The 14,603-nt window shown below is 41.5% G+C and overlaps 1 protein-coding gene across 2 annotated transcripts in view; it reads right to left on the bottom strand.

Moving 5' to 3' along the window:
• The window catches only part of LOC122480271 (protein argonaute-4), a 42,090-nt gene extending 28,184 nt beyond the window's left edge, over positions 1-13,906 (bottom strand). Inside the window, exons 1-3 of one of the 2 annotated variants that reach the window (XM_043574468.1) lie at positions 13,801-13,906; positions 4,638-4,803; positions 490-610 (exon numbers count right to left, since the gene is read on the bottom strand). In XM_043574468.1, coding sequence (XP_043430403.1) covers positions 490-610; positions 4,638-4,803; positions 13,801-13,819 — 306 coding nt within the window. In that variant the 5' untranslated portion in view covers positions 13,820-13,906. Of the gene's footprint in view, positions 1-489; positions 611-2,569; positions 3,519-4,637; positions 4,804-13,800 lie in introns of those variants that run through there. The other variant, XM_043574469.1, reaches the window with a different exon arrangement.
• Between the last annotated feature and the right edge of the window lie 697 nt (positions 13,907-14,603).

The following is a 14,603-nucleotide window of genomic DNA, read 5'->3' as shown; positions in this document are numbered from 1 at the left end:
AGATAATTTTCTATACTCTATAAAGACTCCATTGTTCAGATTCAGGTAGCAAGTACTTTAGCAATGTGAAAACCTTGGAATGTATGTAGAGATGACATAATCAACCTAGATTCTAATGCTTATCTCATCTTCAATTATTGATTGACTAAGGGACAAGGGAATATGGACACAATAACAAATCTATCAACACTATGTGAAACAACTGAGAATTAAGTTGCCATGGGGCACGGGGGTGGCTCAGTTGGTTAAGCGTCTGACTCTTGGTTTCGGCTCAGGTCACAGTCTCACAGTTCTGCGCTGACAGCATGAAGCTTGCTTGGGATTCTCTCTCTCTCTGCCCCTTCCTCTCTCTCTCTCTCTCTCTCAACACAAATAAAAATTTTAAAAATAAGGAAAAAAAAAGAAATAAGTTGCCATTAGAAAGGGAAACATTCTTGTTCTATGGAAATGACCTAAGCCTATCATACATTTCTGACTGTTAACACTTACCCTATCCCGTCCAATTGGCAGTGGGTGTGCCGTGTACATGTTTCTTTTGCCATCATAGCCAGGCTGCCGATCACCAAATATTTGCATCTTGAAGTGCCGTACCATTGTGTCTACTACCTCTCTTAACAGTAATGGAGAGAGTGGCAATTAGCTTTGAGAAATGGTGAATAGTAAGGAAACTACCGCTATACTTTAATCACCTAAATTGAGTTCAAAACTACTTGGAAAAAGTAAGAGTTAAAGTTAGAATTGACTTCAGTAATTAAAAAATAGTTAGCAATGGTCAACTAAAGAAAGGTGGCAACAAGTGAGCAAAGGCAGCTATGAGATGATAAGAAAGCAGGGAATAAAAAGAGAGCATAAAATTTATGGCAGCCTCTCAAACTCTTATTTTTCACAATCCTCTCTGATGATAAATATAGCCTTATGAGAATAACCTATCTTTGGCATCTAAGTTTGGCATGAATATTCGTAATTCGTAATTGTTAGCAACTAAACATCCTCATTCAAGTATAATGGTTTCAGAAAAGAGAGTAGGCAGAAATTCAGAAATCTGAGGACCAATAAATCTAAGATGCATATACTCCAAGGAATAAGTCAATCCCTTTGCCAAATGCTGGTAATTTATTATTCTGCATACTGTCTTGCTTTATGCCAAAGTACTCTTGAGCAGTGTGGAGAAGGAAATGTAAAATATCCTTATTCCATAAAGATTACCAATGTAGTTTCTTTCTTTTTAGAATGAAAGCCTCAATCAAGCATGCTTAGCTTTACTTCAGGGTTCTTGTGTGTGTGTGTGTGTGTGTGTGTGTGTGTGTGTGTATGTATATATGTGTGTGTGTGTATATATATATATATATATATATATACACATATATATGCTAGACCACTCTGTATGCCGGCTTTAGTTACCTGGCAACTAGAATATATGGTTCGAGATGGACAGATGAGTGTGTGAGATTTTGGAATGCTAGAGTCAATGATAGCTCTATATCTCACCAATGTCTAGTGAATGTTACATGTGTGAACTATATCTTAAAAGCCAAAACATATTACAACTGGCTAAGGCATTAATATTCCACAAATGAAATCTGTGGGAAAAGACACACATTTATAAACTCAATCACGCAACTGAAAAAAATTAATGGAGAAATGCAGTATCATATATTACCAATTAAAAAAAGCTAACTTAAGAACAATACATTTTCATATTAGCAGGGTAATTCCTCATTTTACATTCTTTTTTAATAAAAATTTTTTTAATGTTTATTTTTGACAGAGAGAGAAAGACAGAGCACGAGCGGGTTAAGGGGCAGAGAGAGAGGGAGACACAAAATCTGAAGCAGGCTCCAGGCTCTGAGCTGTCAGCACAGAGCCCAACGTGGGGCTCAAACTCACAGACTGCGAGATCATAACCTGAGCCAAAGTCGGATGCTCAACTGACTGAGCCACCCAGGTACCCCCCTCATCTTACATTCTTAAATTATAACCATAAATAGTTTTATAGTGAAGAGATATTTTCACCTCTGCTCTCACTTAATCTATGCAACAATTTTGTGAGACAAGTAGGCCAATGATTATTGTCTTCATAGTAAACAGAAAAAAAAAATACTACTTCATAATAAATAGAAAAAAAAATACTTGGGGCACCTGGGTAGCTCAGTCGGTAAAGAGTCCAACTTCAGCTCAGGTCATGATCTCACGGTTTGTGGGTTCGAGCCCCGTGTCAGGCTCTGTGCTGACAGCTCGGAGCCTGGAGTTTGCTTTGGGTTCTATGTCTCCTTCTCTCTCTGCCCCTCCCCCAATCACACTCTGTCTCTCTCAAAAATAAATAAACATTTTTAAAAAAATTTTTTTAAAGAAAAAAAAATCAGCATAGGCAAGTGATCTGCCCCTGGTCACAGAGTGAATAAGTGGCAGAACTGCATGACCTTGGGCAAGTTACAAGAAACCTATCTGTTTCTTTTCATTTGTAAAATTATGATAATCACAATATCTACCACAAAAGTTTGTTGTATTAAGTAAATAAATATACATAGAATATTTACAACAGTGCTTGTCACACAATAAGCCTACCTACTCTGGTGTGCTCATGGATAGGACTCCGAGGATCTTCCTCTCTTCTGAATTATCAGATTTGTCCTCTTTACTGGATTATTTCCTTCAGCATACAGATATGCTATCATTTCTCTCATCTTCAAAGAAATTAAACTTCCTTGACCTGACTTCCTCCCCATTTGAACATCCCATTTCTCTGTTCCCCTTTGTGTCAAAATCCCTTAAAGAAGTTGTCTCTAATTGTTCTTTCCCTGTCTCTCCTAAACCTTCTCCACTTCTCCTCCACCAAAACTACTCTTGTCAAGGTCCCCAGTGAGCTCCACAATGCTAAATTCAGTGTTCCTTAAACATTAGATGATAAAGTCTTCCAACTTAAAACATCTTCTTCCCTTGCCTCCTTGTTCTGTCCTGGTTTTCACCTATCCCAGTGGCCTTTCCATGCCAGTCTCCTGGCTTCCTCATCTCCCTAATTTTTAAATATTGGGGTGCTTAGAGTCTTTTCTCTTACAGTCTTTTTTTCTCTAACCACGCTCACTTCCCAATTAATCTTATCCAGCTCATGGCTTTACCACCAATATGCTGATGACCTTCAAATGTTTGTCACCAGCCTAAATCCGACCTCATCTATTCGAGTTCCTACTCAACATCTCCACTAGGATGTCTAATAGACATCTCAGCCCTAACATGCCCAAACAGGTCTCCTGATCTGCCAGCCCTGTTGACTGGGTTAGGGAAAACCCATAGTTTTCCCCATTCCAACAAGTGGCAACTCCATTTTTTCCACTTGCACAGGACAAAAACCCTGGGATCAGTCATGACTCATTTCTTCACTCATATCCCATGTTTAATCCATCAGCACATCGTGCTGACACTACCTCCAAAAAATTATTAAAAACATCTCAGTTGCTCACCCCACCCCATTCTCTATTTTCTTTCCCTGTTTAATTTTTCTTCATAGCACTTATCACCAACTAACACATAATAATTTTTGTTTGCTGATTCATTTATTTTTGGTCTTCTCCCCTATTAGAATATAAGCTCCTCAAGGGTAGAAATTTTTGCCTGTTTTGTTCATGTTGTATTTCCAGAGCACAGAACAATACCTGGTACATAGTAAGCACTTAATAAAATGTTCGTTGAATGGATTAATGGTAGCCATTAATGGTAACTATTACAGTTGATTTCAGTTATATAATAGCCAAACAATTATGGAGTTGCATGAGATTAAACTGTACCAGAAAGCCATATTATTGATCTATAATAAGAAAAATATCCAGCAGCATAAAATATTGCACTTGACACCAAAGGCATTCTTAGAAAGCAAGGATCTTAATATTAAGGATTGTTGAATATGATGGCGTGAAAACAGAAAAAAGAAAATCGGGTGTTCTTAGCATTGTAAAGATATCTACTACAGGACTATGTCTTCACATTTGGTAAATTCCTGCCATACACACCAAAAAGGCTTAAATCATCTCATCCAGACCCCACTTGGGTAATGTTAGAATTAAACAGAACTTCTCTCTGAACTTCACTTTTTTCAATACTCCAAGATGATTCTTCTGTCTTTACACTTAAATTTTTCTCATGTCCAATACCAATACTTCATAATAAAATTAATTTTGGGATAGTTATTTTTTAAGATTTTATTTTTAATTAAACTCTATATCCAATTTCAGGATCGAACTTGGTCTTGACTCTTGATCTCGAGCCCCGAGATCAAGAGTCGCATGTTCCACCAACTGTGCCAGCCAGAAGCCCCAGAATTTTCAGATAGTTCTAGTTTCCTGTACATACTAACGCTTCACCTATTTTTATTTTATTATTTAAATTTCTGCTACCATTGGACAATGAGAGTGACTTTCTCCTTCATTTGGTAAGTATTTACTGTTGGACAATAATGTATCCAGCACTGCTAGAATCTGTAGAGGATAACCAAGTATGAGACAACAAAGCTGCTATCAAGAAACTTACCATCTTAGAGAAAAAACAAAGCCTACATGATGAAAGAATTTAGAAAACAATATGATATATAATAAATAAATTATATACATTTAAATGTATAGAAATCTACTCTTTCTAGTCCTTACCTGTTGACTCTACGAGGCCGTTTTTCTGGTTTAATATCCACATCATAGTGATACACATCTATTTTAGGAATCTGAACCTGAAAATGATTGGCTAACAGTCGAATTGGTTTCCCAACAGTTCCAAGGCCAGGACGACGAGGTGGCTGAAACAGGCTGGATGGAGGTCCTGAAGAGATTGAAAGGCATTTGATGTGCTATTTGGTCATAAAGGACAATACTCCCTTCACAATCGTGATGATGATAATAATAATAGATATAACTATTGAGATCTTATTATTCACTGAACATACTCTGATATAAAGAGTTTGTGATATATTTTAACCTCAGGTTTTCTAGATTTTTAAATATTTTGCCATACTGCTATCATTTTGATTATGGGAAACGTCAAAATTATATAGACAGTATGATGGTCTCCTCTCAGATGTAGGCTACTGTATAAAACTTCCTATGAGCATCAGGTCTGTAGCTACACCCAATGTAGCTCTACATTGTAATCTCTACACCCAATGTGGGGATTGAATTTACAACCTTGAGGTCAAGAGTTGCATGCTCTATGGACTGAGCCAGCCAGGTGCCCCCAAATTATATGCATTTTAAAATAAAACCATCCCTAAACTCTAGGGATCATCACCATGTTCAGGCTGGCGATCATCCATTAATCCTCCACAAACTAGCCTCCGTTATTATAGTTTGTACAGGCAGGAGATTAACAGCAGCTACATTTATTAATTTACTTGCTAATTTAGATAGTGAAACAATACCAATAATGTTAGACTTTATAACCTAAAGCATATAACCTCATGTCCAGATTCTATCTGGACAATGTGACATTGCTTGATCATAATGTCTAGTTTATTCGTTTATTACATGTCAAATTGCACTGTGGATTTAGGAAAAAGAGTGTCTGCCTTCAAAGAACTTACAGTCTAGACCAGTGGTTCTCAATGTGGGAGAGATATTGTCCCCCAGGAAACATTTGACAAATGCCTGCAGACATTTTTGGTTGTCACAACTCAAGGGGTGCTACTGACATAGGGTAGGGATACAGCTAAACATCGTACAATGCACAGGACAGCCCCTACAACAGAAGTATCTACCCAAAATATCAATAGTGCTGAGGGCGAGAAGTTCTGGTCTAGACAGGGCAGTCAACCCAAATTATTCCATTGATGGTTCACAAAATATTCCACAAAAAGAAAAGATTCCATAAGCTAAAGAAATTGCATATTCTCTCCCTTCTCAAAGTTTCAATGTGCATTATTGTATTAAATTCTCTAATGAGTTTTATAATAAATAACGTTAATCATTTACCCAACTTATTTTTCCCCTAAATTTTCTCTGTTTTTAAAATCAAATACCTATCACTATTCAGGAGATAAGGATTTGAGGAAACACAGATTGGGTAATATTTATCTAAAGAAAACTTACTTCTTTTTGAGGATAATGTCAAGTAGACACTGGCCTAAAAAATAAACATCTTTTCTGCTACAAATAGGTGTTGAGTACAGTGGGCTGTGATTACAATGGAAAGTTACAACAGGTTCTTATTGCCAAGGCATTTCACCAAGAACAAAGGCAATTCAAAGGAGAGAAAACTTTGAAGCAAGAAGCTATTCTGGTTCAACATCACTTAGGAAAATCAAAGCAAACCCTTTAACGAAATGTGTGTTGACAGATCTCCGTATACTAATTTTTAAAGTATTGAAAATCTTCTCACAGATTAAATTCATGGTTCATTCTTCTTCTAAATTCTACTCCTTCAAAACTCAGGTTAGGTGTGACTTCCTTTGGAAAGCCTTTCTGGAAGGCTTCCAGACTGGAAGATGCATCCTTGGTGTATCCAAGACCCTCTCTATAAGGGAGTACATAGCACAAGTATGTAGAAACAAGGTGTTAAATTACTGTCTCAGCCATTGGACTGTAAATTCTTAGAAGAAATGGACCTTCAGTTCACTGCTACCTCCTCAATATCTAACTCAATGACTATAGCACATCGTAGGAATTCAATAAATGTTGAGTTGAACAGTACAGGCATAGCTCATTTAGTTGCACTTTATTGTGCTTTGCATATATTGAGTCTTTTACAAATTGAAGGTTTGTGGGAACCCTGCAGTGAGTAAGGCTACTGGCGCTATTTTTCCAGCCGCAGCACTTGTTCACTTCATGTCTCTGTGTCACATTTTGGTCATTCTCACATTTGAAACTTTTACATTATTATTATATTTGTTATGGTGATCTGTGATCAGTGATTGTTGAGTTGCTGTTGTAATGGTCTTGAGGTGCCACGAACTGCACCCATATGAGATAGCAAAGTTAATACAAAGATGTTGTGTGTTCTGACTGCTCCACTCACTGGCCATTCCCTTCTCTCTTCCTCTCTTTGAGCCTCCCTATTCCCTGAAACACGACCATACTGAAAGTAGGCCAGTTAATAACCCTATGATGGCCTCTAAGTGTTCAAGTGAAAGGAAGAGTCCCACGTCTCTCACTTTCAATCAAAAGCTAGAAATGATTAAGGTTAGTGAGGAAGGCATGTGGAAAGCCATTCAGGCCAAAAGTGGGCCCCTTGTGCCAAAGACTCAGCCAAGTTGTGAATGCAATGGAAAAGTTTTTGAAGGAAATTAAAAGTGCTGCTCCAGTGAACATGCGAGTGTTAAGAAAGCAAAACAACCTTATTGCTTATACAAAGAAACTCTTAGTGGTCTGGATAGAAGATCAGAATGAGGGTGCCTGGGTGGCTCAGTCCGTTAGCCGTCCAACTTCAACTCAGGTCGTGATCTCACAGTTCATGAGATCGAGTGCCATGTGGGGATCCGTGCTAACAGTGTGGAGCCTGCTTGGGATTCTCTCTCTCTTTCTCTCTCTCTCTCTCTCTCTCTCTCTCTGCCCCTCCCAACTTGTGCTCCCTCACTCTCTAAATAAATAAATAAACAAGCAAACCAATCCATCAAAACAGACACAAAATTCCCTTAAGCCAAAGCCTAATCCTGAGCAAGGCCCTAACTCTCTTCAATTCTGTGAAGGCTGAGAGAGGGGAGGAAGTTGCAGAAGTGAAATTTGAAGCTAGAAGAGAGAGGTTGGTTCATGAGGTTTAAGGAAAGAAGCCATCTCCATAACATAAATATGCAAGGTGAAGCAACAAGTGGTGATGTAGAAGCTGCAGCAAATTATCCAGAAGATCTAGTTAAGATAATGAATGAAGGTGGTTACAGATTTTCTATGTAGATGAAACAGCCTTATACTGGAAGAAGATGCCATCCAGGACTTTCACAGCTAGAGAGAATAAGTTAATGCCTGATTCAAAACTTCAAAAGGACAGACGGATTCTTGTTAATGGCTAATGCAGTTGGTGACTTTAAGTTGAAGCCAATGTTTATATATCAATCTGAAAAACCTAGGGTCCTTAAGAATTACACTGAATCTACTCTGCCTCTGCTCTATAAGTGAAACAAAGCCTGGATGATGACACATCTGTTTACAACATGGTTTACTGAATATTTTAAGCCCACTGTTGAGATTTACTACTCAGACAAAAAGATTCCTTCCAAAAGATTACTGCTCATTGACAATGCACCTGGTCACCTAAGAGCTCTGACAGCCGTATACAACAGGATTAGTGTTGCTTTCATGCCTCCTAACACAACATCCATTCTGCAACCCATAAATCAAGGAGTCATTTTGACTTTCAAGACTTAACTATTTGAGAAACATTTTGTAAAGCTATAGTTGTCATTGTGATTCCTCTGATAGATCTGGGCAAAATAAATTGAAAACTCTTTGGAAAGGATTCACCATTCTCAATGTCATGAAAAACATCCATGATTCATGGGAAGTAGTCAAAAAAATCAACACTAACAGGAGTTTGAAAGAAGTTGATTCTAACCCTCATGGATGACTCTGAGCAGGTTAAGACTCCAGTGAAGGAAGTAGCTGCAGATGTAGTAGAAATAGCAAGAGAACTAGAATGAGACGTGGATATGTGGCTGAACTGCTATAATATCATGATAAAACTTGAATGGATGAGAAAGGAGTTGCTTCTATAGGTGAACAAAGAGGGGTGCTTAGGTGGCTTGGTCAGTTAAGCATCCAACTCTTGATTTTGGCTCAGGTCATGATCTTGCAGTTTGAGTTTGAGCCCCATGTCAGCTCTGTGCTGACAGTGCAAGGCCTTCTTAGGATTCTGTCTCTCTCCCTCTCTGCCCCCCATCCCCCTGCTCTTCTCTCTCTCTCTCAAATAATAAATAAACACTTTTAAAAAATAGATGAACAAAGATGGGGCGCCTGGGTGGCGCAGTTGGTTAAGCGTCCGACTTCAGCCAGGTCACGATCTCGCGGTCCGGGAGTTCGAGCCCCGCGTCAGGCTCTGGGCTGATGGCTCAGAGCCTGGAGCCTGTTTCTGATTCTGTGTCTCCCTCTCTCTCTGCCCCTCCCCCGTTCATGCTCTGTCTCTCTCTGTCCCAAAAATAAACATTGAAAAAAAATTTAATAAAAAAAAAAAATAGATGAGCAAAGAAAGTGATTTCTTGAGATGGAATCTACTCCTGGTGAAGATGCTGTGAAGATTGTTGAAATTACGAGAAAGGATTTAGATTATATAAATTTAGTTGAGGGGTTGTGGGAGGAGGAATGAGCTAAATGGGTAAGGGGCATTAAGGAATCTACTTCTGAAATCATTGTTGCACTATATGCTAACTAACTTGGATGTAAATTAAAAAATAAATTATTAAAAATAAAAGTATATAGAGCTATCACACATTAAAAAAAATTAGTTGATAAAGCAGTGGCAGGGTTTGAGAGACTGACTCCAATTTTGAAAGAAGTTCTATTATAAGTAAAATGCTATCAAACATCACTGCATGCTACAGAGAAACGATTTGTGAAGAGTCAATTGATATGGCAAACTTCATCATTGTCTTATTTTAAGAAGTTGCCATAGCCACCCCAAACTTCAGCAACATCCCCCTGATCTTTCAGCAGCCATCAACGTCAAGGCAAGACCCCACACCAGCAAAAAAATAATGACTCACTGAAAGCTCAGATGATGGCCAGCACTTCTTAGCAATAAAGTATTCTTTAAATTTTTTTTTAACATTTATTCATTTTTTGAGAGTGAGAGAGACAGAGCATGAGTGGGGGAGGGGCAGAGAGAGTGGGAGACATAGAATCAGAAGTACGCTCCAGGCTCTGAGCTGTCAGCACAGAGCCTGCCGTGGGGCTCCAACTCACAGACTCCGCCGAAGTCGGATGCTTAACCAACTAAGCCACCCAGGCGCACCACAATAAAGTATTATTTAATTAAAGCATGTACTTTTTTAGACATAATGCTATTGCACACTTAGACTACAGTATAGTGTAAACATGACTTTCATATGCACTGGGAAACCAAAAAATTCACTTGACTTGCTTTATTGTGATATTCACTTTATTGTGGTGGTCTGCAACTGAACCCCTAATATCTCCAAGGTATGTCTGTACCAATCATCTCTAGCTCTAGATAGAAACCAAACAGAAACCCAGTCATTCCTAAAACCCAGGAATTGACTATTGTTTTTCATTAAAGCAAAAGTGCATAATTTATACTAAAAATATTATTGCTTGGAGTTGAGTTCCACTTCTGGCATAGAAGGGATATACTCTAGGTGTGGTAAGACATTTAAAAACAAGGTAAGAGATAAATAGTAAATAATATCAATGGTGATAGTCATACTGAATTCACCCAATTAAATCATAGACAAGTCAGCCCTGCATATTCCAAGGTACATTTAAGCAATCACTGTATCATAAATCCAGCTTTAGGATAGAAATTGAGAAACAGAATTTTGGAGCAAATGACTTGCCCAAGCACACATAGCTTTGATTTTAAATTGTGACTAGAATTTAGGTTTCCTAACTCCCAGCCCAGTGCTTTTTCTTCCCAATGTACTTCACAATCCTGTGGCATCTATATCTCTCTGAAATACTTGACACCAAAAGGGAAAGAGGCAGAGGAAATGAAAGAAGTGGGGTTAACGGAGAAAGATAGATAGTGTGTTCCTTTTCTTTGGTAGCAGAGAAAAGCGAGGAGGTGAGTGGTCATTTCTTTGAATAAGTTTAGGAGATTTATTTAGAAAACTATCACCTAAAATTTTCCCAAAGCTGATTTCTTTGAATTTAGCAAATTGCTTACAAAGAAAGTAAAGCATAGTGGCTATAGCAAAACCAAACTGTGTAGGTTTCAACCCTGGTTTTACCACTCCCTAATTGCATGGCTTTGGTCCAGTTTCTTAGTCACTGTGTGCCTCAGTTTCCTCATCTATAAAATATGGGAAGTGTGGTAATAATAGAATCTATTTCATAAATCAATGTTGAGGATCCTATTAGATAATGTATACATAAGGCTTACCACAGTACCTGATAATAGTAAGTGCTTGATAAATGTTAGCTGTTATGATTGTAATTGAATAACTGTTACAGTCAGTGCTCAAAGGTCCCTGGGCTTTATAATGGGGGTATCTCCAAAATTTTGTGAGAAAGTCAGAAAATTACATTTCTGAAAAGGAAACATTACTCAACACAGATTGCAGGAAGTCAACCTTAAATGAAGAAGAGGGCAGGGCACCTGAGTGGCTCAGTTGGTTAAGCGTTGGACCTTAGCTCAGGTCATGATCTTGTGGTTCATGAGTTTGAACCCCGCATCAGGCTCTGTGCTGACAGCTCAGAGCCTGGAGCCCGCTTCGGATTCTGTGTCTCTCTCTCTAACCCTCCCCCAGTCACACACACACACTCTCTCTCTCTCTCTCTCTCTCTCTCTCTGTCTCTCAAAAATTAATAAAAATTAAAAAAACATTTTTAAAAAATGAAGAAGAGGGCAATAGACTAGAAGTCAGATGACCCAGACTCATCTGCATTTCACCTCTCAGCCTTGAGACCCTGAAGTCACTTACGCTCTCTGAATCTCTTTACTCATCTGTAAAACGGGGCTAATGCCTGCCTCACCTACCTCTCATAGGATCAAATGAGCTAAGAGCTATGAAAGCACCTTCCAGACTGTAAAGCACTGTAAAAATAAACATAATTAATATAGCCAAAATAAATGGTAATCTAACTGAATACATTTCTAAGTTATTATTGCCAGAAACCAAAATGGGGTGAGGGGAGAGCATAGTAAGACTAAGAATGCTTCAATGATTTTCAAGTGAGGAGGGCAGAAAGCACTAGACCAGGGTGTTTGAACAAAACTGAAGTGCCTCTCTCTTGGTCCTAAGACAGCCTGGATAAAATATCCCACAAGACTATCAACTCCCTTTGCTCCAATTCTATGCTCAGCAAGCAGCTTATTATTAATTGGGTTTCCAAGATACTGTGACACCAGAAAAGGAGTTTGCTAGACAGCAGACAAGAAAATATTCCAGTCAACAGGAAAGATCTATGTGACATTTTAATATATTCATTTGTGTCTTTAAAGTGTGATTAGTGAGAACTTTCCACAATCCTGAGCAAACTAAGTCTTCAAATCTGCAAAAGCTAAAACCAACCAAAAAAACAAAGTCCCTAGGCCTCTCCTAACACTACCAGGTTGATCTTTTCCATGCAATTCAGTTTGTATACACAGTTACATAGTCTCTTCCAGCATCAGCTCATAAAATGCAACAGTTGCTTCAATTATGAATTACTAACCGGGAGGGAAGAAGAAACATTTGTGGAATACCTACAATGCACTAGTCTCCATAATAAGACTGCTCACATACATTTCATTCTCACAACAATCTTGCAGCACATAATTATTATTGCCCTCATTTTATAGATGAGGAAATGAAAGTTCAAAGGAATTAAGTAATTTGCCCAAGGTTATACAACTATTAAATTACTAGATTGGATTTGAACAGAAGTCTGTTACATTCCTAAAGACATGATCATGCCTTTAGCCGGGGGACATAGCTGAAGGAACCCAGAGTAATGCTCACATTGAGGTTTATCAAATAATATTAATGTCACAAACCAATTCATCATTTTTAAAAGGCATATGAAATTTGATTATGTGGGCCTTTAAAAAATACTTTAAGCAGCCAATTAAGGTAGGGTTTAATCATTCAGCTATGTAAACAAGTTCTAAGTAAACAAACCTGCAAAGTTTCCAAACTCAAAAGGCAAAGTGAATTTTCTATCCACTAAAAAAATGAAGTGCCCTACAACGAAGTCCACTATGTAGACAGGGTTTGATATTAAAGTTAATTCTATCACAGCCTCTAAACCCTGCCCTACTTAGCCGAGGCATTAGAAACCTGGTGCAGTTTGAGGTGGGAGCACCAGGTTCTCAGTCTGCAGGGCAGCTGTTATAACCTGGAATGGTTCCTTTGGTTTGGGCCAACTGGGGGAGATAAACAGAGGTCATTCATAAAGATGGGGAATTTCAGTTTCCAAAGCACTTTCCCCTTATTTGATCCCCACAACCACCCATAACCCAGTGAGAAGAGAACTCAGGGCATTAAAGCTTATGCTAGAACGGGCTCGCTGGTAACTCACCTGTCACTAAGGCACTAGCCCTGATCACTCTGGGACTGTCGCACAGACTAAGAGAGGCATAGGACCATATTTCCCAAGACTTCAGGGCCTTCGAGAAAGGGAGGGTACTTTGCCCCTTGGCCTTTGGGGGTCATAAGAAGTATTTGGGCGAAGTTCTTCTTCCTTATCTGAGGGCTCTGGACTGTCTACCAGTGCAAAGAAAAACACGGGTGTGGCCCCCTGCTAAGAATACCCCTGGCAGTTCAAGGGGGTCCTTCCTGGTCCAGTCCGGGGCAGGCCTCAGCTGAGCACCTGGCACAGATCATTCCTTCTGAGGACCAAACTGGACTGCCTCAACCCTGGAGCGCAGACCGCCCCCCCTGAGGTTGGGTTAGGTCTCCCCTCCCCCTGGGAACCCGGGTCTCCATCCTGGGCCTGCCTCCCTTAGACCTCGAGACCTGGGTTGTCTCTCCAGGCTGGGGCGCGGTCTCCGCCCCCCGAGGCCCGGGTCAGCTCCCTCTGCCTTGTGCTGTGGGGCACGGATCCCCTTCCCCCAAGCCTGACGGCCCGAACCCAGGTAAGCAAGGGCCGATGGGGGACACGCGGAGCGACGGGCCCTCCCGCGCGCCCGCCCACCAGTCCCGGGGCCGCGACCCGGCCCCGGCCCGAGCGCACTCCTCACCAGGTCCCAGCGCCTCCATGGCGGCGGCGGGGGCCGCCTCGCCCCGGTCCCCGGCGCCTCCCGCTCCGGGCCCCGCCGCCGCCGCCGCCGCCGCCGCCGCCGCGTAACGCTTGATCTCCGGAATATTGGCGCTGGGGGGGCGCCGCGGAGGCGCGGGCGCTGGGCAGGGGGCGGCGGCGGCGCCCGGCCCGGGGACAGGGACCCGGCTCCCGCGGCTCTTCCGGCCTCAGCGACAACAAAAACAATCCCCGCCGCCGCCGCCGCTGCCAGCGGGAGCGGGAGCGGGAGCCAGCGCGCGCGCCCGCCGGGCGGGGAGGGGGCGCGGGGCGCGCGCGGCCCAGGGTCCCGGCTCGCGGAGGGGGCGTGCGCGGCCCCGGGCGCCGGGTCCACCGAGCCCGGCGGGGGGGCGGGGCGGGGTGGGGCGGGGGCGGGCGCGCGCCCGGAGGGGGCAGTGCCCCGAGGACGTGTCGGATGCGCGCATGCCCGCCCGCACTGCCCTGTCGTCCAGGGCGGCCAGGCCCTGGACCTGGCTTCGCACCGTGGTCCCAGAGCCACCCGGCAAACAGTGCCCCGCAAAAGACCGGGATTCCAGAGCCCACTGATAAGCGGACACAGTTCTTTACTTCTGGGGGTAGTAAGTGTCCTATGATTCACGTCAGGCACCTCTCTTTCCTCTCACCTCGGACCCCTTCTTTCTCCTCTGTCTCCTCTTTCTCCACTGTCCTGGGACAGAGAACACCAGGGTAGCACAGATGCAGTACTTTTCCTCCATTGCTTCATCTTAATCACACTCCCAAGTTGCC

The sequence above is a fragment of the Prionailurus bengalensis genome, chromosome C1, assembly GCF_016509475.1.
Source record: "Prionailurus bengalensis isolate Pbe53 chromosome C1, Fcat_Pben_1.1_paternal_pri, whole genome shotgun sequence".
In the NCBI taxonomy this organism is placed as follows: Eukaryota; Metazoa; Chordata; class Mammalia; order Carnivora; family Felidae; genus Prionailurus; species Prionailurus bengalensis.
This window is presented reverse-complemented; position numbering and strand designations above follow the sequence as displayed.